Source organism: Marmota flaviventris, chromosome 12 (assembly GCF_047511675.1).
Source record: "Marmota flaviventris isolate mMarFla1 chromosome 12, mMarFla1.hap1, whole genome shotgun sequence".
Taxonomy (NCBI): domain Eukaryota; kingdom Metazoa; phylum Chordata; class Mammalia; order Rodentia; family Sciuridae; genus Marmota; species Marmota flaviventris.
Window position 1 is genome coordinate 9957125 of NC_092509.1, and position 23326 is coordinate 9980450.

Here is a 23326-nt window from a genome sequence, read left to right on the forward strand (position 1 = left end):
GTCTGGGCCACAGAGAAGAAGCATACACAGAATACTTTAGGTCACAAGGCTTGCCCCTCTGGGATTTGGAGGCAAGGTGAAATGTAGAGCCCACAGTGCTGGGGAGACGGAAGGTCTGTGGTCAGTTCCGGTGGAGGACAGAGCCAAACCGAGGAGGCAGATGTGTGCTGCCCTCACCAAGACGGCCCCTGGGAGAGACCTGGCCGTGGACTAGGCCAGGTCTCTCCACGTTTCCACAGAATGGAAATTCTGAACTGGTGTGTGCGTGCGTGCGTGTGTGTGTGTGTGTGTGTGTGTGTGGTGGTGTTGTTGTTGTTGTTGTTGTTTTTCCCGGAGTCCTAACCTTGAATCGCACCTGCACCTGAGGGCCAGGTGGTGCCTCCCCTGAACGCACGTTCCCCCAGACCCCCCAAACGGGTGCGCAGAGTCAGTTCTTTCGGGAACTCTTGGCTTGCACGTCATGGTGCCCGGAGGCCTGCACGATCTGGCCAAGAGCTCTGCTTCCCGCGGGTTAGCCTGCATCCAACTACCACATAAGGGAAGCTTGCTCGGGCTGAGAGCCGCGGGAGGCTGACCACATCCTGTGCTGCCGCGGCATCTGACACAAGAACCGCCCAGTGCAGGTGCCTGGGCTCCTCTTCCTCCACGTCCTTCCCGGCCTCTGGGACTCACGGCCTCCGCGCGATTCCCCCCGGCCGGCCGACCTCAGGCTCTGCAGCAGGCCTTGCCGCAGACACCAGCTGGGCGCCCACGTGCTCGGGCCGCCGCCCCAACAGCGCAGCACACCCTGCATCCTCCGCCCAGCTCCCTGGCTCCTCCGCGGGGCAGCCGTGCGCATGCGCGGAGCCGAGTCCGGCTGGGCCGCAGCGCGGTGGCCGGCGCTAGCTATAGGCACCCGCCCGGCCCCGCTGGTCGGTCCCCGCCTCGTTTTCTCTCCGGACCCCGACAGACCCCGGCTGAGCAGCGAGAGAGGCCAGGATGTCGCAGACCGCCATGTCCGAGACCTATGGTAGGGCCTTCCGCGGGGCGGGAGAGCAGGCTCGCGGGGTGTCCGGGTGTCCAGCCAGGCGGGTCTGGGTTCTTGAACGGTGGTGACGGACGGGGCAGGGGGCTGGGCCAGGTACGGATCTTGCGAAGGATCTCTGGGTGGCAGAGCCAGCCGGTGTCAGGGTGCCCGGCTCCGTCTGGGAGTGCATATGGCTGATGATGGCTGACTCAGGTTTCCTGCATGCGCCCCGCTGCCACCCTTAGGTTTTCCTTACCGAATTTAATTCAGCGCAGGGTGTGGGAACCAGATTTGATTTCCACCGCTGGTGCCCAGTGAGGGCCGCAGGCTCAGGGCCGCACCTGTTTCTGGGTGTCCGCTGACTGGGCAGATCCCTGTTCCTGGTTGGGAGTTCCCTTCTTTGCTTCTTTGCAGCAGGATTACAGTGAGGGAGCAGTGATTAACCAACCCATCTTTCTCCTGTGACCTCCGGCTTCATCCATCTCCCTCTCTCAGCCCTTTCTTGGTTGCTTTCTGGCTATTTATAACATGTCTTCTTTTGATGACCATGAGTACTTTGGAAGCAGAGCCCAGTCTGTTTAATCTTTGTTTCCCCTACAAACATGGATGTGCTAAGCAAATTTATTTTTGATAAATCAAAGCTTTTCCAATTTATATACTAAGTTGCTCCCACCCACTAGGTTTGAATAAAGGATCTGAACCTTGTATCAGAGTGGAGACCAGTTTGCCAACCCCTGATCACTCTTTCAGATGTGACAGCTGACAGTCCCAGAGGCTCAGGTGTGCAAATATGGACCTTAGGCCTGGTGGGTTTGCTCCCACCCTGGCAGGTGTCTCCTGTCCTCCACAGAGGTTTGTGGAGGAGGCATCGAACTTTGAGAATCCTGCAGCTGCGGGCTTCCTCAGGACCATGTTGTCAGGGCTCTGGACACTGCAGAAACAAACACCACAGACATCTGCTAGGTCTCACAGTGTACAGTCTAGTGGGGAAGAGTGTGGACGTCCAGCTGGACACCAACAGATGAATAACTTAAAGCCAGGCAAGAGTTCTGAAGAATGTAATCCCTGCAAGTACATGGCAAAGAGCACTGACCCATAGGGTCAGGGCCATGGAGGTGTCAGCCCCACAGCCAGAGCCCAGGCAGCACAGGACCTCAGCCCAGACCTGCATGTATCTGAGCGCCATAGTCTGGGAGGGTGAGGGGCAGAGGGGCCTAGGGAGGGCTTGGACTTTGAGAGGGTGGGAAGCTGGAAGGGTGTCACGCTAGTGCTCAAGGGCACCTGGTCCTCTGCCAGCAACTGGCACTGCCCTGCTCCTGTGAGTGGGGCCTGACATCTGTCCCTAGAAGTTGAGGGAATCCTGCAGCCACTGGCTTCTTTAGGACTGTGTTCTTGGCTGTGGGTAGCCCCCAGGTGGCTCCTGCCGTCTGGTTCTGCGGAGAGCCAGTCAGACCTGTCCACGCAGAGAACCTTCATGTGCCATCTCACCTGTGCTCCTCTGAGCTTCTTGCTCCCTAGCCACACCCATCTTCTGGGTCAGGAACACTGGGAGGGGCAGGTCACCCAGGAAGAGGGCTTGGAGTGTGGGGGGTTGTCATGAATCAGTGGGGAAAGAGCTTCTCACAGGAAGTGCTGCAGTCCTGACAATATGCTGGGCGTGCTGGGCATGGCAGGACCAAGGAGCCAGTGGGCTCAGTGAGAGACAGGGCCATTAGTGTGATTCCATGGCCCCTCCAAATGGATATTACTTCTCACTCCCTCTGGATTTAATCCTCTCCTCCAGTGGAGGAATTAAAGGAAACTAAAAAAAAGCTGGCATGGTGGTTGAAGTTGCCAACCTAAGGTCACCTTAAACCAAGGCCTTGACTGGCCCTTCAGGTATGGCTGTGTCTGCACGAAACTGTTCCTCGAAGTAAAGCCTCATGTCCCCTCCTCTCGAACGCTTGCCTCTTGCTGAAGGAGTGTCTGCCTGGCCTTTGAGTTCCTTGTACTCTGGGACCATCCTTTCCTGTGTAAGGGGGCTCTGGAAGCTCGATGGTCTGTGACCAAGAGGGGAGAGCCACTTTGGGATGTGCTGCCAAGGGTTCAGTTCCACCACTTCATTAGCATGTTCAGGCTATTACTGCACCTGCCATGGACGGTGGAGACCACATGTGCTAGCTCAGAGGCCCCTAGCCACGTGGACAGTGCTCTAGGTTGTGTAATATCATGACACAGAATCAAAGTGTCAAACAGAGGGGAATAGAGATGCTCAGTCCAAGTACCACTAATCTGAAACAAGGTTCTCCCAGATGTAAAGTCCACAACCTCTGAAGGCCCTGTGGAGTGTTGCTGGGCCTCCCCAAGGACCTGTGCCCCAGCGACCTGAGGCCTGGGGCTTGTACCCTGTCCCCAAGGAATTCCTGAAACCAGCAGTGATGTTCAGGATGGAGCTAAACATGTTGTTCAGGACACGTGGCAGGGGTGCCAGACAGTGTGATGGAAACTCAGGAATAGAGAACGCTAACAGACTGCCTGTGAGCAGATGTGCCTCTGTAGGAGGCCTGTTTGTGAGAGAGGACCATGTGAGTTGCTGGTCCTAGGCTCGTTTTTATATTATTTTCTTAGAGTTTTCATTTTGTGCTTCCCTCTGAAAACAGTGCGGCATCGTGTATTTACCAAGTGATCAGGAGAATCACTGGACATTTGCTGTCAACCCTGTGTCCCTGTGGGACGCTGCGGGTTGGATCGTGTCCCAAAGTCATGTCTAGGTCCTGAACCCCGGAGTCTGTGAGTGTGACCTTATTTGGAAGCAGGCTGTTATGATGTAGGCATGAGGTGTCTCCCAAAAGCTCAGGTGTGGGACAATGCAAGAAAGCTAAGAGGGGAAGTAATTGAGTTTTAAGAGCCTTAACCTGATCAGTGCATTAATTCACTGGAGTGGATTAACTGGGTGGTAATTGTGGGCAGGAGGGGTATGGCTGGAGGAGGCGGTCCTTGGGCCTGTGCCTTTGGGGTTTTGTCTGATGAGCAGAGCTCTCTGCTTCTTGATGGCCATGTCCTGAGCTGCCTTCCTCTTCCACACCCTTCCACCATGAGGTTCTGCCTCAGAACAAGGAGGCAGCCATTTACATGAGTGAGTCTGTAAACGTGAGCCAGATAAACTTCTCCTCCTCTGTTTGCTATTGTCAGGTCTTTGGTCACAGCAAGGAGAAAGATAAAAACACAGGCTCTCTGCAGACAGAGTTAAGATGAGGTCATACTGGAGTAGGGTGGGCTAATGCAGGGACTGCTGTCCTTGTGAGGTAAGGACACAGACTCACACAGAGAGGATGTGACATTCCGGTGGAGGCTGAGATTGAGTGACGGCCACAAGCCAAGGAGCCGATGTCAGCCAGCAGCCAGACGTAGAAGAGGCAAGGAAAGCCCTTCCCTGGCACCCTCAAAGGGAGCTCGACTGCCCTGCCTCGATGTGAGACTCCCTGCCCCCAAAACTATAAGACAGCACCTCCTGTGGTTTGAAGCCACCTGATGGGCAGCTTGTTGTGACCAGCCTGGGAAGCAAACCCACTGGCTTTGGCCATCAAACCCTGCTCTTGGCGAAGCCCAGACTTGATAAGGCAAGATGGAGTGAGGAGGGCACCCCAAGAAAGAGAAGTGGCAGGCTCAGAACCGCCTGGCTCCAAGAAGGTGCCAGGTAACTTGCACTAGGTGTCACCTGAATCACCACTGTCTTAGGTGCATAGATGTCAGGACCTGAACCCCAGAGTGTGTCAACAAATGAGGCAGAAAAAACAAGGACATTTCTTCAGGTTGAATAAATTCATTATTGGAAAGTGCTTTTGCTTTTCTCCTTCACTGAAAACCAGCTGACTGCTGAGTCTTCCTGGATGCCCTTTACTATAGCTCAAGTCACCCCTGCCCCTGAAACGGCAATGGAAAGTTAATTCAGAGCAGTTTATTCAACTGGAAATGGAGAAAACAGGGCTTCCTGGAGTTCTCCTGGCAGCGCCGTGGGCAGGTGTAGGGACTGCCCTGAGCTGCCGCCCACTTCCTCAGGCCCACCCTCCAGCACCTCTGCTGGCCCTGCTCACGGGTCACAGGAGCTCCCCGGAGCTGGGGGTTTCTGGTCAGGTGGACTGGGAAGGGGCTTGATAAAATTTATTTGAGGCTCTTCTTGAGCCATGGCATCACAGGGAGATCATTGTGCTTTGAATAAGGGTCATCCCCAAAGCTCTTTGAGCTCCTTGGAGAATGGTTTCCTGCAGGCATGAGGGTGAACCTGCTTGTACTACAAATGGTGGCATTTTCGGTTGTTAGAACCATTTCCCTCTTTGGGCCACTTGGTGTAGAATCATCCAAGGTTAAATATTGTAGGGGTGCATTAGCTTGCTGGTGGAACATAGGCTGCACGTGGACTTGGGTTCCATCCCCAGCAAGCAAAAAAAAATTACTCTTCTTTGATGAGTAATTAAATTACTCTTCTTTGGTGATCTTTGCTCTGTTTCTTTTCTTTCTTTCTTTTTTTTTTTTTTTTTTTTTTTTGAGGGGACAGTACCGAGGATTGAACTGAGGTGCACTCCACCACTGAGCCACATACCCAGCCCTATTTTGTATTTTATTTAGAGACAGGGTCTCACTGAGTTACTTAGCACCTCACTTTTTTTGCTGAGGCTGGCTTTGAACTCATGATCCTCCTGTCTCAGCCTCCCAAGTGCTGGGATTAAAGGCATGCGCTACCATGCCCAGCTGCTCTGAGTATTTCTTTGGATGAGAAGGCTCATGTGTCTGGAACTTCTTCTCTTAAACCTTCCTGTGGAGATGAGTCAGACTGATGTGATGGATTCCCAGTCTAACCCTCTGCCCGGAGGTCTGCAGCAAGAATTTGTAGAAAACCTTTGACTCCTCAGTCCTAAGGTATTCATCTTAGTCCATGTTCTGTGGCTATAACCGAATCCCTGGGAATGGGTAATTTAAAAAAAAAAAAAAAGAAGAAGAAGAAGTTTATTTTTGCCAGGCAGGCATGATGATGCACACCTTTGATCCCAGCTACTCAAGAGGCTGAGGCTGGACAATCACAAGTTCTAAGCCAGCCTCAGCAACTCAGCAAGACCCTCTCTCAAAGTAAAACATAGAAAGAGTTGGGGGACTTTGCTCAGTGGTAAAGCACCCCTGGGTCCAATCCCCAGTACCACAAACAATGAAGTTTTGAAGAGTTTTTTTTTTTTTTTTTGATGGAGTCCTGGAAGCTGAGATGTTCCAGAGCGTGGCACTGGTGGTGGGAAGGAGGGTGCCTGGGCACGTGGGAAGGCCAGACAGGAGGGAAGCCTGGCTCTTAACACCTGCTCTGGCCAGTCCAGTCCTGCATGTCAGCCCTGACCCAGTCCTGTGAGGAAGCCCCATCCCAGAGAGCAGCATCAACCCAGCCTTGAGAGGCAATCCCAAGGCCTGTCCCCTCCTGAAGGCCCCCACTCTTAACAGCTTTCCATGGAGACAAAGCCCAGGTGTGATGGAAGGCAAGCCGTGTGAACACACAACTCTCCTACACACCCTGCGCCTGGCCACCTTCGATAGCCACAGTTGTTCCCTGTCCATGGTCAGTGAGGGCCAAGGGCAAGCAGAATGTCTGGGCACCCCCCCCCTTGTGGGGGGACAGCAGAGGCGAGTCTGAAGGCCAGCACACAGCACTGGACAAGAGCCACAGGGACACCGTGCCTGCTGTTCCTCTTCCTCTGAAACTCATTCCTGGCCTGAAGGTGGGTCTGTGGAGAGGGCTTTGGCCACCGAGCACAGGATGACAGTGGTGAACAGAAGGACCAACCTGTTGCTGTACGGCATTTCCGACGTTCTGAGAAGGGAGAGCAGTGTTCGGAAGACAGGATGTCGTCGGTGAAGTGCTGGTGAACCATGAGTGAGAGGGTGATACACTTTAGAGGGAGGCAGATCCTTTTCTTTTCAAATGTGAATTTTGAATCAGGCAGCAAAGCAACTGGGACCCTAAGACCAGGACGGGGAAGCTCTGTGTGCCTGCAGTCAGTGACAGCGCTCCTTCTTGCTCTCTTGCCTGCCTGCGCCAGGCTTTGGGGGAGTGCTGGTGCAGTGAGCACGAGCCCTGTGCCTGCACGACCCTCAGGCCTGTGTTGAGGCTCAGTCGACTTGGCTGGTGAGCAAAGCTTTTAGGATGAGACTGTGAGTCCTCAGAAGCTGGGGAGGCTCCTGGGACTTCTGTCCTGGTGCTTTGAACAGTCCTGAGCACTGCAAGCCTTCAGAGGACACTGAAGGGGCTCCATTTGCTTCCACCTGAGAGGTTACAGTGTATGAAACGAAAGGCCAGAATAAATAGAAGAGCTGCATTGACGGCATGATGTCCTTGTGTCCCTTGTGGAAGCCAAGTTACCTGGGGTATCCTCCTGCAGTTGGGGCACCTCTCAGGGCTGGGGAATCCTGCTGGATACAGGGCACCCCTTGGGGTTGGGGCATCCTCCTGGAGACGGGAAACTCTTGGGGCTGGGGCATTCTGCTGGAGACAGGGCACCTCTTGGGGCTGGGGCATCCTGCTTGAGATGGGCACCCCTTGGGACTGGGGCATCCTCCTGGAGTTGGGGCATCCTTCTGGAGCCAGAGCACCTCCAAAAGTTTGAAAACAAAGAGACCCAGTCCCCCTTAGAATCAAGCCTACAACCAGCTCAATGCCTCAAAGCACAATTGCCCTGGACTCAGAGCTGTTGGGCCAGACTCTGCCCCTGAAGAGAAAGCCTGCTGGCCAAGTGGAAGCTGGTCAGCCATAGGTATGGCAGTCAAAGGCAGGCCACAAGAGTCCAGCCCTGCTGGGACTATCAGAGCCCAGACCTGGCCTGAATCCCCAGGATGGACACACCCTGCTGTGGCCTGTGTCCAGGGTGGACCCCCAGCCTCACACTATTCATGAAAGTCTTGTTGAATGAATCCTCTCACTCTAAGCCCAGACAAAAAATATTATGATTAAGGTTTTTCTACTTAGTAGATGATGGATTATTATTCTGCAAGTGACAGAAAACCCAACTCAAAATACATAGGGTGGCCCAACATGGTGGGCACACATGTAATCCCATTAGCTCGGGAGCATGAGTTCTGAGAATCCAGAGTTCAAAGCCAGCCTCAGCAATGATGAGGCGCTAAGCCACTCAGTGAGACCCTGACTCTAAATAAAATACAAAATAGGGCTGGGATGTGGCTTAGTGGTCAAGTGCCCCTGAGCTCAATCCCAGTACCAAAAAAAAAAAGGAAAGTGGCCATCCCTTTTTCTCCTGGCATACACCATCTTAGTGACGCAGTTGGTTCCCTACGAGCAATCCCTATCTGTTGCATGGCCTCAGCTCTCAGGTCCCATCTCCACCACCAGGCCTTCCCTCAAGGAGCATTGATGCACTGGAGCTGAGGGGTGGCCTCACCTGGCCTGCACTGAGGGACTGCACTGGGGAGCTCGCCCTCACACCGAGGGGAGGTGAGGCTGGCTGCACCCACAGGTGAGGAGAGAGACTGTGAGTGTGACCCTGATCCACTCTTGCTGTAGTGCATGGTACAGAGGTCCCTGCACATCTCAAACTGAGCTGAAATTCATCGCTGAATTCAGGGCAGACTAGAGGTGGGGGCAGGACCCAAGGTAAAGCAAGCCTTGGACATACACCAGGGTACTGTCACAGACCCCATGGCCTCTGGAATGAAAATGCTGTGACATCAGCAGGGCGAGCTCTGGCCACTGTGAGGATGCACATGCTCTGTATGCACCTGCATCCAGAGCTCACCTGAGAACCCGAAGGTCGTCCCAACAGCTTGAAGAGGTGGGACGATGGCCAGGCACCATCTCTGCCTGCAGAGATTGTTGCCAGCACACAAGACGGGCACCTAGAAGAGGATGTGTCCACCTTCACCAGGTCCTGATACTTCAAAGAGCCCAGCTACAACCTCCAGTGCGGACCTTAGTTCTCCACTCTCTGTGGCTCTGGTTGGGGCACTCCTCCCACACTTCACAGAGTGCTGGCTGCTGGTCCTCCCACAAATCCAGTGGTCCTGCCTGAGGGTAACTGTTCTCGGGCCTCCATCTTCTCTTCTGGGTGGTTTTCCATGTAGTCAGGGAGTTGTATTTAAAGATATTACTGCATCAGCAGGCAGCAATGAGAGATGGCCATTTCCATGCTGGGCAGCTGGGCTCACTGCTGAGCCTCTTGCTTTTGCACCATCCCTGGTGCCCGTGGTCTCAGGGAACGAGTCAGCAGGGTCACAGGCCCAAGAACCCAGCATCTCTGGGTTCTCTGCTACAAGTTGGAATCGACAGATGCCCTGATTCCACTCTGCACCATGCCACATGGGCACAGCGCCCAGCACCATGGGAGCCCACTGCCTCCAGTGCCCTCTGCAGGATCCTCGCACAGCTCCGGGCCTCTCCAGAGCCAGCCTTCCTGCAGCAGGCACCAGATTCTGTTTTGAAGCAAGTGTCCTCCATGTTATGCGCCCAGCCAGTTCTTCCACTGCTGTTTCCTGATGACCTTGGGCCAGTGCTCATTCAGCAAGGTCAGCTGCCTTGCACCTCTCTGTCCCCAACCCCTGACTGAAATGGTGCCTGCAGTGTCTATGCAGAGAGCTGGTCAGCATCTCTTGGTTCCTCCAGGTCACCTCCAGTCACCTTCTCTCCTGCCTCTTCTCCCCTGGCTGCTCCCTGGGCACCTTCTGTTCTATTCTTATTGCGTCCACTATGTGTGGCTGTGTCACTCAGCTCTGCATCACTGTGACCAAAATACCCAACCAGAACAACTCAGAGGAGAAAAAATTCATTTTGAGCTCAGAGCTTCAGAGGTCTCAGTCCGTAGACAGCGACTCCATCACTCTGGGCCCAGGTGAGACAGAGCATCTGGCTGAAGGGCCTGGTAGAGGACGATGTGCAGCTCGTGGTGGCCAGGAAACAGAGAGAGGAGGAGAGCCAGAGGACAAGGATAATCCGCAAGGCACCCCTAGAGACCTGCCTACAGGGACCACTGGGTACAGTAGTCCTCTCAAATTATTAATCCACAAGGTGGATTAATCCACTGATTAGGTCACAGCTACCATGACCTGATCATTTCACCTCTGAGCACTCCTGCATTAACACAGGAGCCTTCGGGGACACCTCCCCTCCAAGCCCCCCTGGCTTCAGTTGGTTAGCTGCAGGCTCCTCTTTGGGTAGTGAGTTGCCCTCTCTCTGCGTGTGCCCTGTGAGCTCTGCCCCTTGCCTCCCTCTGACGTCACCTAAGAGAGCAGCTAGGAAGGTGGAGCCATCTCATCCACTGTGACTTGATTTTCCTGAGGACTCAGGACCGTGTCTGGCCGTCCCATGCACATGCCCCATCTGCCTGGCCTGGGAAGTGGTGGAGGGGCCTTGGAGGGACATCACCTGTGCCTCTGCCTGTATCCGCCCCTTGGCCTGTGCTCTCCGCAGGCCTGACCTGCGTGTCCGCCCAGGATGGCTGACCTCTGCCTGTGCCTGTTTTGCCCACGGTTCTGCATTTCTCGTGTGAACATTCACTGTGCGTGGCAGGACGTCTGCTTCAGGTGTGTTTCAGGGCATGGTCTTTCCCTGCCTTCCAGCGCCACCTGTTCTGAGGAAGCCCTCCACAGGTAAACCTGAAGACCGTGGGTCAGGAGAGGAAGTCTGCAATTGGGTTTTGAGCCCTCAGTTCTCATAAACACACGGCCTCTGTTATAATGGATGGACGGTAAGAGCCCTCCCTAGCCGTCGTGCCACCTGGGTTCCCTTTGGTTACTGGGCTCTCTGAGCTGCTGAGCACCAGGAGAAAAACCAGGGCTCCCAAGGCAGTCGCCTACCTACCTGCAGCCTACAGTATGCGTCCATCCAGAGTGACCCGTGGGTCCAGATCACTGGGCACTGACCACAATGCCTCACTAGATGTGGATTCCTTTTTCTGTTTCTATTTTTGTTTTATTTTTTTTAGTTACAGATGGACACAATATCTTTATTTTGTTTATTTATTTTTATGTGGTGCCGTGGATCAAACCCAGTGCCTCACATGTGTGAGGCAAGTGTTCTGCCGCTGAGCCACAGCCACAGCCCCTAGAGGTGGATTCTGGAGGCTCACCCATGTGACCAAACGCCTGCGTCTAAGGCAGGTGGGGACTGAGGACAGCCTGGCTGTGCCTCTGCTCCTCTGGGGCCACGCTCTTCCAAAGCATCTTGGTCCTGCTCCCAGGGCAGGCCAGGAGCCTGAGAGTGGCACCCACTCTGTCTGCTGACGCGCTTCCCATGCCGAGGCCTCTGCAGGCTCACATTTCTAAGGAGGCTCACAGGGTCTTGGGCCCCTCCACAGGGATTTCCCCAGAGAGAACACCTTTCAGGGCCAAGGCAGCCTCGTGGCTGGCAGGACCCTTACCCCCAGGAAGCCAGCTCCTCTTGCCTTCCTGCCCCACCCACCCTGGCAGCCTCTACCCTGCTCTGTTACTGTATCTTGCTATTTCGAGACTATTAGGAGTGGATGCTCATGGTTGTGATTCCTGGCTCTACAGTCCCTGGGGACCTGCCAGGCCTGGGCTGGGAGTCCAAATGCAACCTAGCACCCCCTGCAGACTACCTGGCTGTTCCCAGTTGAGGCTTTAAGGATGAAACGTCCACCTGCCGGGTCTGTGAACCCACCTTGGTTTGGATGGGTCTGATGCCTAGGAGTACAGCAGTAATGGCAGGGTTGCCTGCTGCCCTTTCCCCCTGTCAGTGGCCTTGTTAGTGGATTGCTAATAGCACTGTCCCTGAACACAGGTGGCAGGGCCAGGCCAGGCCAGTGCCAGCGGCTCTTAGTCTAATTGGGGAAGGGGCACCAGGGTCAGGGAGTGCTTGGCCCCACCTGGGGAGGAGGCAGGAGGCAGGAGGAACAACAGGCCCAAAGGACGTGGTGTGGGGTGGCACTGGCAGGCCAGGGTCAGTGCAGACATGCAGAGCTGGAGAGGGGCTCGGTACAGTGCCATTCCCAGGCTGAGCAAGAGAAAAGATCCTCAACAAAGAGACAGCAAGGCAAGGCCTCCAGAGCCACACAGACTCCTGTGCTGCTCCATGGTGACCAGCACAGTCCATCCTGGAGCCCCCTGGTCCCCACTACATGGACGTGATGTCCCAGGGGGTGTAGGACTGTGGGTGAAGAGGACATGTGGGCTTTCTCCACCCTGAGTCAGGGATTGCCCATAGGATGTGCCCATCGAACTTGGCCTGAGTTGTCCCTCCCTCGAGTCACCAGGGAAGAGGACACCTAGGCCGCAGGTGGGCCTGCCTGTTCCTCCCAAGAACCCTGGAAGCTCCCAAGTCTCCAGGCTCATGCTTTTGTAAGGGCACACTTGGGACTTCTGGGCTTTGCTGCTCAGAACGGAGTGCGCACACACCTTTGAACAGAGGCTAGCAGGGACATGCTTTGCTCACTTGGTTCTCAACTTCAGGCTTCAAAAGAAGTGGTTCAGAGTGCACTGATGAGCAGAGCCCTGAGGGGCACCAGGAGGCGTGGATGGTGCCAGGGCCAAGGCCAGCCAGCATGTACCACCTTCCAGCACCCCTGCTTCTGTCCTCTGTCCCATTAAACAGATAGGACCTCAACGAGCGTGGCAGTCTAGAAATAAGCGCGCGGCCTCCACTTTCAAGTTGCTTTTCACAGTCTCCCTCTGTCTTGCAGATTTTTTATTTAAGTTCCTGGTGATTGGAAATGCGGGGACTGGCAAATCTTGCTTACTTCATCAGTTTATTGAAAAAAAATGTAAGTAACGTCCCCAGGCCATGGTCAGGAGAGGATGCCTTTGTGCTCAGAGGTGCAAGCTTTAAAGGGCTTGGAGAGAAAGCTCTAGGGCCTCTGAGAACAGGGTGGTGTGCATTTCACCTAAAGCTGTGAGGTGAATAGGGCGGAGGGGACTTGCCTCCCGCAGCCCCTGACCTCAGTGCTGCTGACCAGATGGGGTGACCTCTTTCCCTAAAGGTCTAAAATGAAATGCTTTGTTTTTGCTTCTCCTTTTCAGTCAAAGATGACTCAAATCATACAATAGGAGTGGAATTTGGCTCAAAAATAATAAATGTTGGTGGTAAATACGTCAAGTTACAGATATGGGACACAGCGGGACAAGAACGATTCAGGTAGCTTTTCCTCTGATTTAATAAAGTCTTGGAAACTCGGGTGAAATGATCATGTTCTCTCCACGTACAGGCTCTTGCCCCATGTCCTCCCCTGCACTGCCTCCAGCTCTGCCTCTGGAAGCTCCTGCTGAAGGGGCTAGAGCCCAGAGGTCGAGGAGCCTCTAACTCGGCCAGCTCACTGCCGCAGGTCATGGCTGGAGCCATGTTTAGATGGGAATCTCAGCAAAGCCAGAGCGCATCCGCCTGTTGTTCCCTTCCTAGGTGGGGTTTTGAAAAGCTGCTTGGGGCTCTGCTCTGTTACACATGCAGGCCCAAGGTTGTGGCTAGATGCCTGCAGGGTGGGTGCTTGGCGGGCTGTCAAGAACCCAGGTGCAGGACTTGGGCCACGCTTGGTTGGGTTCCTACAGGTACACCAGATCAGAGCACACACTCAGTGTTGAGATTCAGGAAATAAAACTCACTCCACTACAAACCTTTAGCTTTTCATTAACGTACATACTGTGCGTTAGTAATATTCAGAAATACCACAGTGTCCCCGCCATCACTGCTCCTGGATACCCTGGCTGAATGGTGGTCCCACCTGATGCAGCCTCCACCCCAGAGCCCCCAGGACATGAATGACCAGGAGTGCCTCTCAAGCAGGTAGGAAAGAGGCTGCTCTTCTGTGTGGCAGCCCCTCCTGGGAGTCCCAGAGAAGGCGGGGCTTGGAGACACCAGCTTCCAGACCCTGGAGAGGTGCAGCCTCTGGGGTGAGAGTCTGAGGCTCTGCCTGGCAGGGCCGGCCCACTGCAGGAGAGCCCTGGCCTCCCCCTGTTTCCCCGCTGACTACTGGCAGCCAGCTGTGCTAGTACCAGGCCAAGAAAGGGTGACTGCAGGAAAATGGACAGGTTCGAGGGGTGTCGAGGCCCAGCACTGGCTTCCTGGTACAGCAGCCCCAGGCCCTCCAGGGATCAGAGTAAGGTTGGCAAGTCCTCCCCAGCCCTCTCCATCCCTGGCTCCTAACAGAAATGACCCGACAGAAGAAACGACCACTGAACACAGTACCAATGGTCAAAGAGCCCAAACAAAGAACATCAGCCGGGACTTTCTGGGAGAAGGGGGAGTCCCCAGAAATAAGAACAAAGAGTGCTGAACACATGTGAAGAGTGCCCTCGGGAGGTGTCCCTGAGTGGCCAGCCTCCCAGACAGCGAGGCAGCAGGGGTAGGGCAGAGTCAAGCCAGCCTCAGCGAAGGCCCAGGGCAGACTGCTCCAGGAGAGAGCCAGAGCCGCAGCAGAGCAACCACAGTCCAGGTCGCCGGCCCACTCCACAGCAGGGGATGGTGGGGAGGTCCAGAGCAGGGCAGGCTGAGGAGGGAACTCCCCAGAGCCAAGAGGAGAGTTGAAAGGGTCGGAAGTCAGAGCCGCACTGGGCCAAGTGCAGCACTGGGAGCTCCAAGGTGCTGAGGACCCAGTGAGATGAAGGTGAAAGCTGGCTGTGCAGTCAGAGGCCCAGGGTCCCTTCCCCAGCACCAGGGCGGGGTGGATGCCTTCAGAACTCAGAGGGGAAAGTTTCCAACCTAAAACCCTCACACAGCACAACTGGCAGGTCAGTGCGGGAGCAAGATGGTGGCCAGAAGGTGTGAGGAGGGGCAGAGGCCACTTCCCATGACAAAGCCCAGGGACCCCAACCTGAGGAAGGCCCAGATGGTTGGCACACGCTGCCACCCAACATGAGACTACTGAGGCAGGAAGCACCAGCCCCAAGCATAAACCACTTCAGAGGCACTTTATAGAAATGAGCAGCAAATACCAGAAGAAAGAACCCTGAGACTCACAAGCCTGGGAGTTTGTGATCATCTCTTCTGTGGCCAGAGGAGTGTCCACTCACAGCTATGTCCTTTAACCACTTAACCAACTGTAAAAAAGGAAACCAAGTCCCAGGAGATTAGATCGGGGGGGGGGGGGGGGGTGACTGGACCCAGGCTGGGAGAGGCTGCTGCCCAGGCCCGCACTACCCCTGAGGGGGCAGGCACCCTGCCCCCCTGCCATCCACGCAGCTGTGCCGCTCTGGGGAAGACACCCTGCCCATCCCAGCCTGACATCCTCCCATTGATTGCATGACATGATTCCCGGAGGATGACACATGTGTTCACACCTCCAGAGTCGTGCTCTTTGACACCAGGCCTGTCTCTTTTGGGGTTCACAAAGCAAGCCCGAGGGTCTGGGGAGGTGGTGCTGGGCAGTGGAGGGTCTTAGTGGTTGAGTTAGAGCTGCTGTTGTCCTTTCAGGTCTGTGACAAGGAGCTATTACAGAGGTGCAGCTGGTGCGCTCCTCGTCTATGACATCACCAGGTAATGCCAGCTCCCCTGAGGCGGGCATTGGTGCCCTATGTCCCCGGGGCTGGCCTTGGCCAGATGCCCAAGGACAGGTGCTTTGTGGGGTCTTGGAGGTCTTTGAGAAACATTGGGAGGCTTCTGTAGATGAAGCCCCTGGTGCCGGATGCTCTCCTGCAGACCCACAGAGCTCTCCATTAGCATTATCAGAAGTGACCCAGGGAGGTGGGGACACAGCTCTGGCTCAGGCTGCTTGTGTCCTGGCCCAGCTGCCCTATGTGTGACCTCACAGGCCAAGACTTGGCTGCCTGGGTTCCTTGCCTGTAGGTGCGTGTGATGGGGACCACATGGTCCTCACAAGGCTGTTGGAGGGTTTGATCGGTTTACGGAGCACAAACAGGGTAACCCTTGGACACATGTGGCAATTCCATTGAGACACAGATTAAAAATTCATTTCCCTGGTTGCACTGGCCACATTTCAAGTGCTGATGTGTCTGTGGCATCAGACAGCACAACATATAGAGGGCTCCTGTCCTTGCGGAAATCCCATGCACCATGCTGATCCCGGGATTCAGGCCTAGCTCAGACTCAGGGTGCAGAGGCCACCTGCGAGCGTCCTTCTGAGTAGGAACCTGTCCAGGGATGGAGTGTCACATGGCTGCCCCTCTCTGGCCTCCGAGGCGTGAGGGCATCAGGCTGCAGATGCACCTGCCCTTAGCTGTAGGAGGGGAGAAAGCGGGTCTGAGTGGGCCCTGAGAGGACGGCCTGGCCACGGCCTGCCTGCAGGGGCTGTGGGGTGGTGCTGTGTATCTAGGGCTCCTGAGGGCAGAGGAGGGGGTAGCAGTTGTTCCTACACAGTCTCTAGCAGAATCCACCTGCTGGACTCCCAGGAGCAGAGCGCAGCACAGGCAGGACGGTTGATGGAGGGGTGCCCAGCTGCCCAGCGGTCAGGCACCAGGCTCTCGCACCCTCTGTGCTTCTGAAGAGTCAGGGCTCCTCCTCCTGAGCCCTGGTAGCTTGGGTACATTCAGGTTCCCCAGGGGACCCTAAGGCCGTTACCCGGCATATTGCTGAGCAGTGGAGTAGGACGAGCGGCTGGAAAGATTGCTGGTCTTATAAAATACATGTATCATTTTCACAATCTTGTGTCATGCAGCCGAGAAACCTACAATGCGCTTACTAATTGGTTAACAGATGCCAGAATGCTGGCGAGTCAGAGCATCGTGATCCTCCTCTGCGGGAACAAGAAGGACCTGGACACTGACCGGGAAGTCACCTTCCTAGAGGCCTCCAGGTTCGCGCAAGAGAATGGCAAGTCTCTTCCCACCCCGTGGTTCTCGGTGTGGACATGGGTGCCATGCTGGTGCTCTGCAGGAGGGTCAAGGTTAGGCTGCGTTTGGGAAAGCAGAACTCCCACGGGGGTGTGAGCTCAGTCAGCGTGGTCATGCAGCGCACCCTGCCCCAGAGCCCAGGGCCCCAGAGCCACCACGCTGATGGAAGCACCTGTAACACTTTGCAAAGTCTCTTCCACCCTGGGCTCAGAGTCAGCACTCTAACTTGTGTCTTTGTGCATGGAAAGGAAGCCTCAGACCCGCTTCTGGCCAACTGGCTGTGCTTCCCGTAGACCATCAGAGCCACTTGGTACAGATGGCTTTGACACCTCTGAACTGCCAGATAGGACACACAAGACCACCACATAGCACAGGTGGCTGCTCATGGGTAACAGGATGGAGCAAATGCAGACGTTTTAGGTAACTTGAACTGTGAGTGCCAATCAACAACTAGAATATCCTAAAATCAGGTTTGCTTGGTCTCTAGGCCCCAAACAGTGTTCCTGCAGCTCTGCGGGTTTTTTGCTAAGAAAGTAAATGTCAGAGACGCACGTAAGCCATAGCGAAGGAGCTGCTCAGGGGTCACCGCTCAGTATCCTGTGCCGGGAGGAAGCAGAGGGGGCCTTCACCTCAGGAAGCAGAGGGGGCCTTCACACCTCCTGCTGGGCTCTGGGTGGCTCTGGGGGTGGGGCCACAGTGCACACTGTGGCCCCTCGCAGTGTAGTCCCCTAGCGGGCAGATACTTGCAGGTCCTGTTCCTGGTGAGACAGGTTATTTGGAGAAGGACATTGAGGTTTCCCGTGCACTGGGGGTAGGGACCGTTCCTGCCTCCTTCTTGATGGTCATTGGCACAGGGAGCCTGTTTACAGTTTCATCCATCTCCCCAGCGGGTCAGGACCAGCCAAGACAATAGCTAATGTTTGAAAAACATTAGACACCTCCAACATTTTTCAGTTTTGATTTTGTGTTTATGTGTTTGGGGGTCTTCTGTGGAGCTGGGGATTAGATCGAAGGCCTTGCACGTGCTGGGCAAGCACTCTAGAGCCTGGTCACATCCCCAGCAGACCCCAAATCTTTTTTTTTTTTTTTGAGATGGGGTCTTACTAATCCTGTTAACATTTTATTAAAGCATGTTGACATATACTGATTTTATTTTTTCAGAAATAGATGGCTATAGGTCATGAATTGGGCCTTCCTGACATTCTGAGAACACTAAGCAGCCTGTTAGAGATTGACAAATGCGATCACCGTCTAAATACACCGTGTCTTGTTTGACATCACTTTCAGAGCTAATGTTCCTGGAGACAAGTGCACTGACTGGGGAGAACGTGGAAGAGGCATTTGTGCAGTGTGCACGAAAAATACTCAACAGAATCGAGTCAGGTAAAGCGCCCTTGGCAGGCATGGCCCTCCTACTTGCTCTTCCTGCTGGCTCTGCAAGGTCCCCTTCTTGCGTGGTGACTGGGCAGAGCAGATTCTCTCTGTACCCACTGAATTAAAATCTCCACTTAGGGTCCAAAGGGCCCATGGCAGAGATGCAAGCCCCAGGCCCAAGGGTGGTGGGCCTGCCTGACCCCAGGGCAGCATCTCCAAGGTCTCTTCAACAGCTTGCTCGTTCTCTCATGGGGTTGGGGCTACAGGATGCTGTGGGAATGGCAGACACTTATATAGTCACTCCAGGCCCAATGCAGGCAGGGACAAAGTCCTCTGTCAGACTGGGTTCTTACTGTCACCAGATGATGCCAGGGCAGTAGGAAGGAAGTCGAGATCACCCAGGCAGGCTTCCAAGCAGATGCCGAGTGGGGCGTGTGCAGCTATAGGGCAGCAGTCAGCCCAGGGACATGAGGGAGGGAGGCAGGGGCAGAGAAGCCAGGAGGCAGGACTGGCCTGCAATCCTTGTGAGGCCAGGAGCTGCCTCTCGAAACTCAGGGATTCCAGCCTGGCTGTGCAGCAGCCACCGGGAGTGCTGCAGAAGCCCTTACCCTGGCCATGTCTGGAGCTGCTGGACCAGGGCTAGAGCTGTCCTGAGACTGACATCCACCCAGGAGGAGAAGCTTTGTGGGAGGACAGGCAGGGTGCCATCAGGGTGACTGAGGTGATCACACAGGGGCTCCGGGAGGACAGCTGGAGGAGAGACAGCACTCAGGGACCATCCAAGCACAGGACAGTTGGCAAGCTCGAGCCAGGATGGAAGCAAGGAAGGGAGATGAGCCCAGACATAGTGGCAACAGCACCAATGGGCTAGTGGATGGTGTCACCAAGAATGTGTCAGTGCCCCTGGGCAGGGGAACCTCAGAGGTGGGATCTTCTCTCCAGTGTCAGGAGGCCCAAACAAAACTGAGCAATGGCAGCACAGGTTTAGTCCATGGCCAAAGTGTGGAGCAAGGGACCCCAGCCCAGTCATCTCCTCAGCCAAGTGGAAGAACAGACGCAGGATGGGGACAGTGGGAAGCTCAGCCTAAGCCATCTTCTCAGCCCAGGTGGAGGTGCAGATGTGGGATGGGGACACGCATGTGAGCTACACTGCCCCATGTACATCACCTTGCACATCGTGCACACACAGGGACACGTGTGTGAGCTACACTACTCCATGTGCATCATCTTGTACATCATGCATGCACATGGATAAGCATGTAAGCTGCACTGCTCCATGTACATCACCATGCACATCGTGCACACACAGGGACACACATGTGAGCTGCCCTGCTCCACGTGCACATCATGCACACACAGGGACAGGCGTGTCAGATGCACTGATCCACATGCATCACCAAGATCTGTGGTACCAGCCTATTTTAGAGGTTTGGTCATGCCAGTACCTGCTATTCATGAGCTCTTGCACACTGGTCTGAAAGCACCAAGAGTGTGTGATTCCAGTCTCGTGCAACGTGCTGTTTAGGCAGGGGCTGTGGCACCTCCTATCAGAAGGTGCCTCACTATGCTGTGTCCTGGGGTGTTATATTATCTGAGTTGGGTTTTTGCCAGTTTAAAAGTAGACAGTGGCATCTTAGTAATTCAGTTTTAAATTGACTTTATTTTGCATACATAATATATCCATGTAATTCCAAATTCAGGTGGTACAAGAGTACAAGCAGAAGGGGTCTTCCACACTACCTCTACTATTCCCTGACATGGGGGCATGGGGCAGCCACTTTGTTCCCAGTCCTCTGTGTCCTGGAGGTGGTTAATGCATATGTGTGCTAACATACACGTTTTTCCTCTTTCCTGGAAAGGGGGCACATGTTCATGGTGTTCCACACTTTTTTCTTTTTCTTTTTTTTTAAAAAACATCATTTCTAGTTCCCTATACGCATGAACTTACAATCAATCTAGTTGATTTTGATTGTCATCAAAATACTTCACTTTACAATTCTATTTTTTTTAAGAGAGAGAGAGAATTTTAATATTTATTTTTTAGTTTTCGGCGGACACAACATCTTTGTATGTGGTGCTGAGGATCGGACCCGGGCCGCACGCATGCCAGGCGAGCGCGCTACCGCTTGAGCCACATCCCCAGCCCAGTTCCACACTTTTTTCACATAATTTGGGGATCATGGGATAACAACAATGCTTTTTAAAGAGATGTGCTTGTCCCATAGGTGAGCTGGACCCAGAAAGGATGGGCTCCGGCATCCAGTACGGAGACGCCGCCCTAAGACAGCTCCGGTCCCCACGCCGCACTCAGGCCACGAGTGTGCAGGAGTGTGGCTGTTAGAGCCGTTACACAGGTGGGTGTGCCAGCTCCCTGAGCCCCCTGCCGCCTGCAACAGGAGGGCCGCGGAGCTTCAGTAGGAAAGGAGGCACCGCGTTAGCCACAGTCCGTGCTCAGGAGCTCCCAGGCCCTTCAGAGGACGGCAGGGCACATGGGGACGGGAGTGGCCGAAGCCCACCCACCCTGGTGCCTATGGAGGCACTCCTTGGTTTCTCCGCATCTCCACGTGGCACCTGTGGCTCCAGCCCAAGGCCTGCTCACAAAGCAGTGTGTCGCCACCGACTTCAAAGCTCCTTCTCTGGCCACTGCCACGGTCAGCTCTGCCCAGTGGACATAATGTTAGTCAAGAGGAAGTGTACCTAGTTCCTCCAGCACCCAGCAGATGTATTTCTGTATTTGTAGGTGTGCCTGTTCCCAATGGCTCTGTTTTTCAAGTGTCTGCGTGGTGTTGGGACAGTGGCTGGAGCTTGGAGAATCTGCAGCTTTTCCACCTCTTCTCTGCGCAGAAGTAGATTCTTATGGGGACGCTACTCCAGCTGGCGGAGGCAGCCCAGGAGCCACGTAATAAACCTGATGTGAGGGACGACACCGGCCGATGTGTACGCGCATGTGACTTTCCTGTTCCACTTCCCCCGCCTTGTCCGAGAGCACACACGCTGTGCCGTGTGGGCCCCGTCCATCTCCCCAGCATGTTCCTTGAGTGTGATAGGATAGGAATGGTGCTCTAAATGCAGTTGGATATTTCTTTAACCACAGGCACAGAGATTCATGTTGGTGTACTTGTGACCAACGTGCAAGGGCCCTGGCACCGGCACCCAGGGTCCCACTTATTCAACCGCACTTACCACACTCCACCGTACACGCCCCACACTTGAGATGCTGGAGCAGTCGCCCTTCACCAGCGACCCGAAATGAAATAAAAACTGGTGTTTGGTGAACTGGCATTGTCCTGCTCCATGGGCTTCAGGGCTTCTCCCTGAGGCCAGGCCAGGGGCTGTGTCCCACCCAGCAGACAAAACCTGCCACTCTCCCTGCTGTCCCTTGCTGGTCAGTCTGGTCTTCCTGCTAGGAAGACCACTGGAGTCCAGCCTCAGGACACCCTGCCTCTACCTCAAATCTTTTGTGTTGTGTTCTGTTTTGGTTTTTTTACTTCCTTTATACTGAAGCCCAGGGTGTTCTACCACTGAGCTATATCCCAGCCTTTCTTATTTTGAGACAGTTTCCCAGGCTCACCTTAAACTTTAAATCCTCCTGCCTCAGCCTCCCAAGTAGCTGGGATTACAGACGTGCACCACTATGCCCAGCCTCATCCTCATTATTTACTTTTTTTTTTTTTTAATATATTTTGGTACCAGAGATTGAACTCAGGGGCACTTGACCACTAAGCCACATCCCCAGCCCTTTTTTGGTATTTTATTTAAGACAGGGCCTCACTGAGTTGCTTAGGGCCTTGCTAAGTTGCTGAGCTGGCTTTGAAATTGTGATCCTCCTGCCTCAGCCACCCAAGTCACTGGGATTACAGGTGTGCTCCACTGAGCCCAGCTATTTATTTTTAATTATTGTATTTATCTGCCTATTTAGCAATACTGAGGACCGAACCCAGGGCACTCCATCACTGAGCCTCATCCCCAGCCCTTATTTTTATTGAGATAGGATCTGCTAAGTTAATGAGGCTCATCTTGAACTTTTGCCCTCCTGCTTGGCCACCTGAGTCAATGGGCCATTGATGTGCCCCCTCCCACCTGCATGTTGTGTTCCTTTTCTAGAGACCCACAGACTCTAGTTCATGTCATAAGGGTCATACTTATTAAGAAAGCCTTCTGAATCTTTGCTGGTGGCTTGATGTATGCTGTGGTTACCAGGCTGGCCTGGATTTGATCCAGCAAGGCCTAGCGGGTGTGAGGCGGGGACACCTATTATGTTACAGAGACTGTCCTCATTCTTAAAAATACCAATGCAAAAAATAGATAAAGATCTTTCTCTAAGGTTGAAATAGGTATTATTTAAGAGAAGTTAAAAAACATTCTTCACACAGGTGTGGTAAACACGTCTTTGATCCTGCTACCCAGGAGGCTGAGACAGGAGGATCACAGTTTAAGGCCAGTCTCAGAACTTAGCAAGAACCCATCTCAGTAAAAAATAAAAAGTGCAAGGGATGTGGCTCGGTGGTAGAGCACCCAAGTTCAGTCCCTGGTGCAAAAATAAGAAGCATTCTTACCATATGTGCCTTTCCACTGGGACTTTTTAATTATGGACCAGAAATTTAACTTTAATTTAGAAGCTTCCCAGTGCTTATTCTCTTTTAATCAATAAATAAGCACAAAGACACAAACTCTGGGAAGTTATTTGACTAAAAAAATCAGTATGTATCTGTTTTAGTTTTTTTGGTTTTTTTCCCTCAATTCCTTATTATTTTACTTTGAAAAATGATTCTGAAGCAAATTCTCAAACTGGACCATGCTCCAGTGTCTCACACGGAATGGTGTCGCCCACTACCCTGAGGGTCAGCTCTTCATGGGAGGGGAGGAGCTGTCGCATTCACAGCAGGGTTTAGGACAGCGCTGGGCTGTTTGCAGCCCTTAATGCAGCGGGCAGAGGAGGGGTCTGCTGGGGAGCAGACCCAGTACCCTTCCTGAGGCTGCTGCCCTGGAGGACACCCGGTCACCTCTTCAAGGAAGCGTGTGTAGATTCTGGAATGGCAGTTTCCAGTCTTGCAAGAGCAAGGCTGTAGCATTGCTTACACTGGTGGTCGCAGCCCTTCTGCAGCCTGGCTCTCTCGTCAGAGCTGGATGTCACAGCTGGAGACATAGCTGTGGCTTCTAGAAGACCCCCAGGGGAAGAACCCAGTGCCCAGC

General features: G+C 54.0%; 1 protein-coding gene across 3 annotated transcripts; it reads left to right on the forward strand.

Annotated features, from left to right (window-relative positions):
- The first annotated feature begins 655 nt into the window (after nucleotides 1-655).
- Nucleotides 656-21409, forward strand: Rab4a (RAB4A, member RAS oncogene family). 3 transcript variants are annotated; one of them, XM_027948002.2, is made up of 8 exons: nucleotides 656-1009; nucleotides 12664-12744; nucleotides 13001-13115; nucleotides 15384-15446; nucleotides 16585-16739; nucleotides 18047-18142; nucleotides 20359-20487; nucleotides 20874-21409. In XM_027948002.2, the coding sequence occupies exons 1-7, from the start codon at nucleotides 979-981 to the stop codon at nucleotides 20472-20474; spliced, it is 657 nt and encodes a 218-aa protein (XP_027803803.1). In that variant the 5' UTR covers nucleotides 656-978; the 3' UTR covers nucleotides 20475-20487; nucleotides 20874-21409. The 3 variants fall into 3 exon arrangements, with proteins under 3 accessions (XP_027803803.1, XP_027803804.1, XP_027803805.1); XM_027948003.2 differs by lacking the exon at nucleotides 656-1009 and adding an exon at nucleotides 10566-10713; XM_027948004.2 differs by lacking the exons at nucleotides 656-1009; nucleotides 12664-12744 and having other exon boundaries at nucleotides 13025-13115; nucleotides 16623-16739.
- The last annotated feature ends 1917 nt before the right edge of the window (nucleotides 21410-23326 follow it).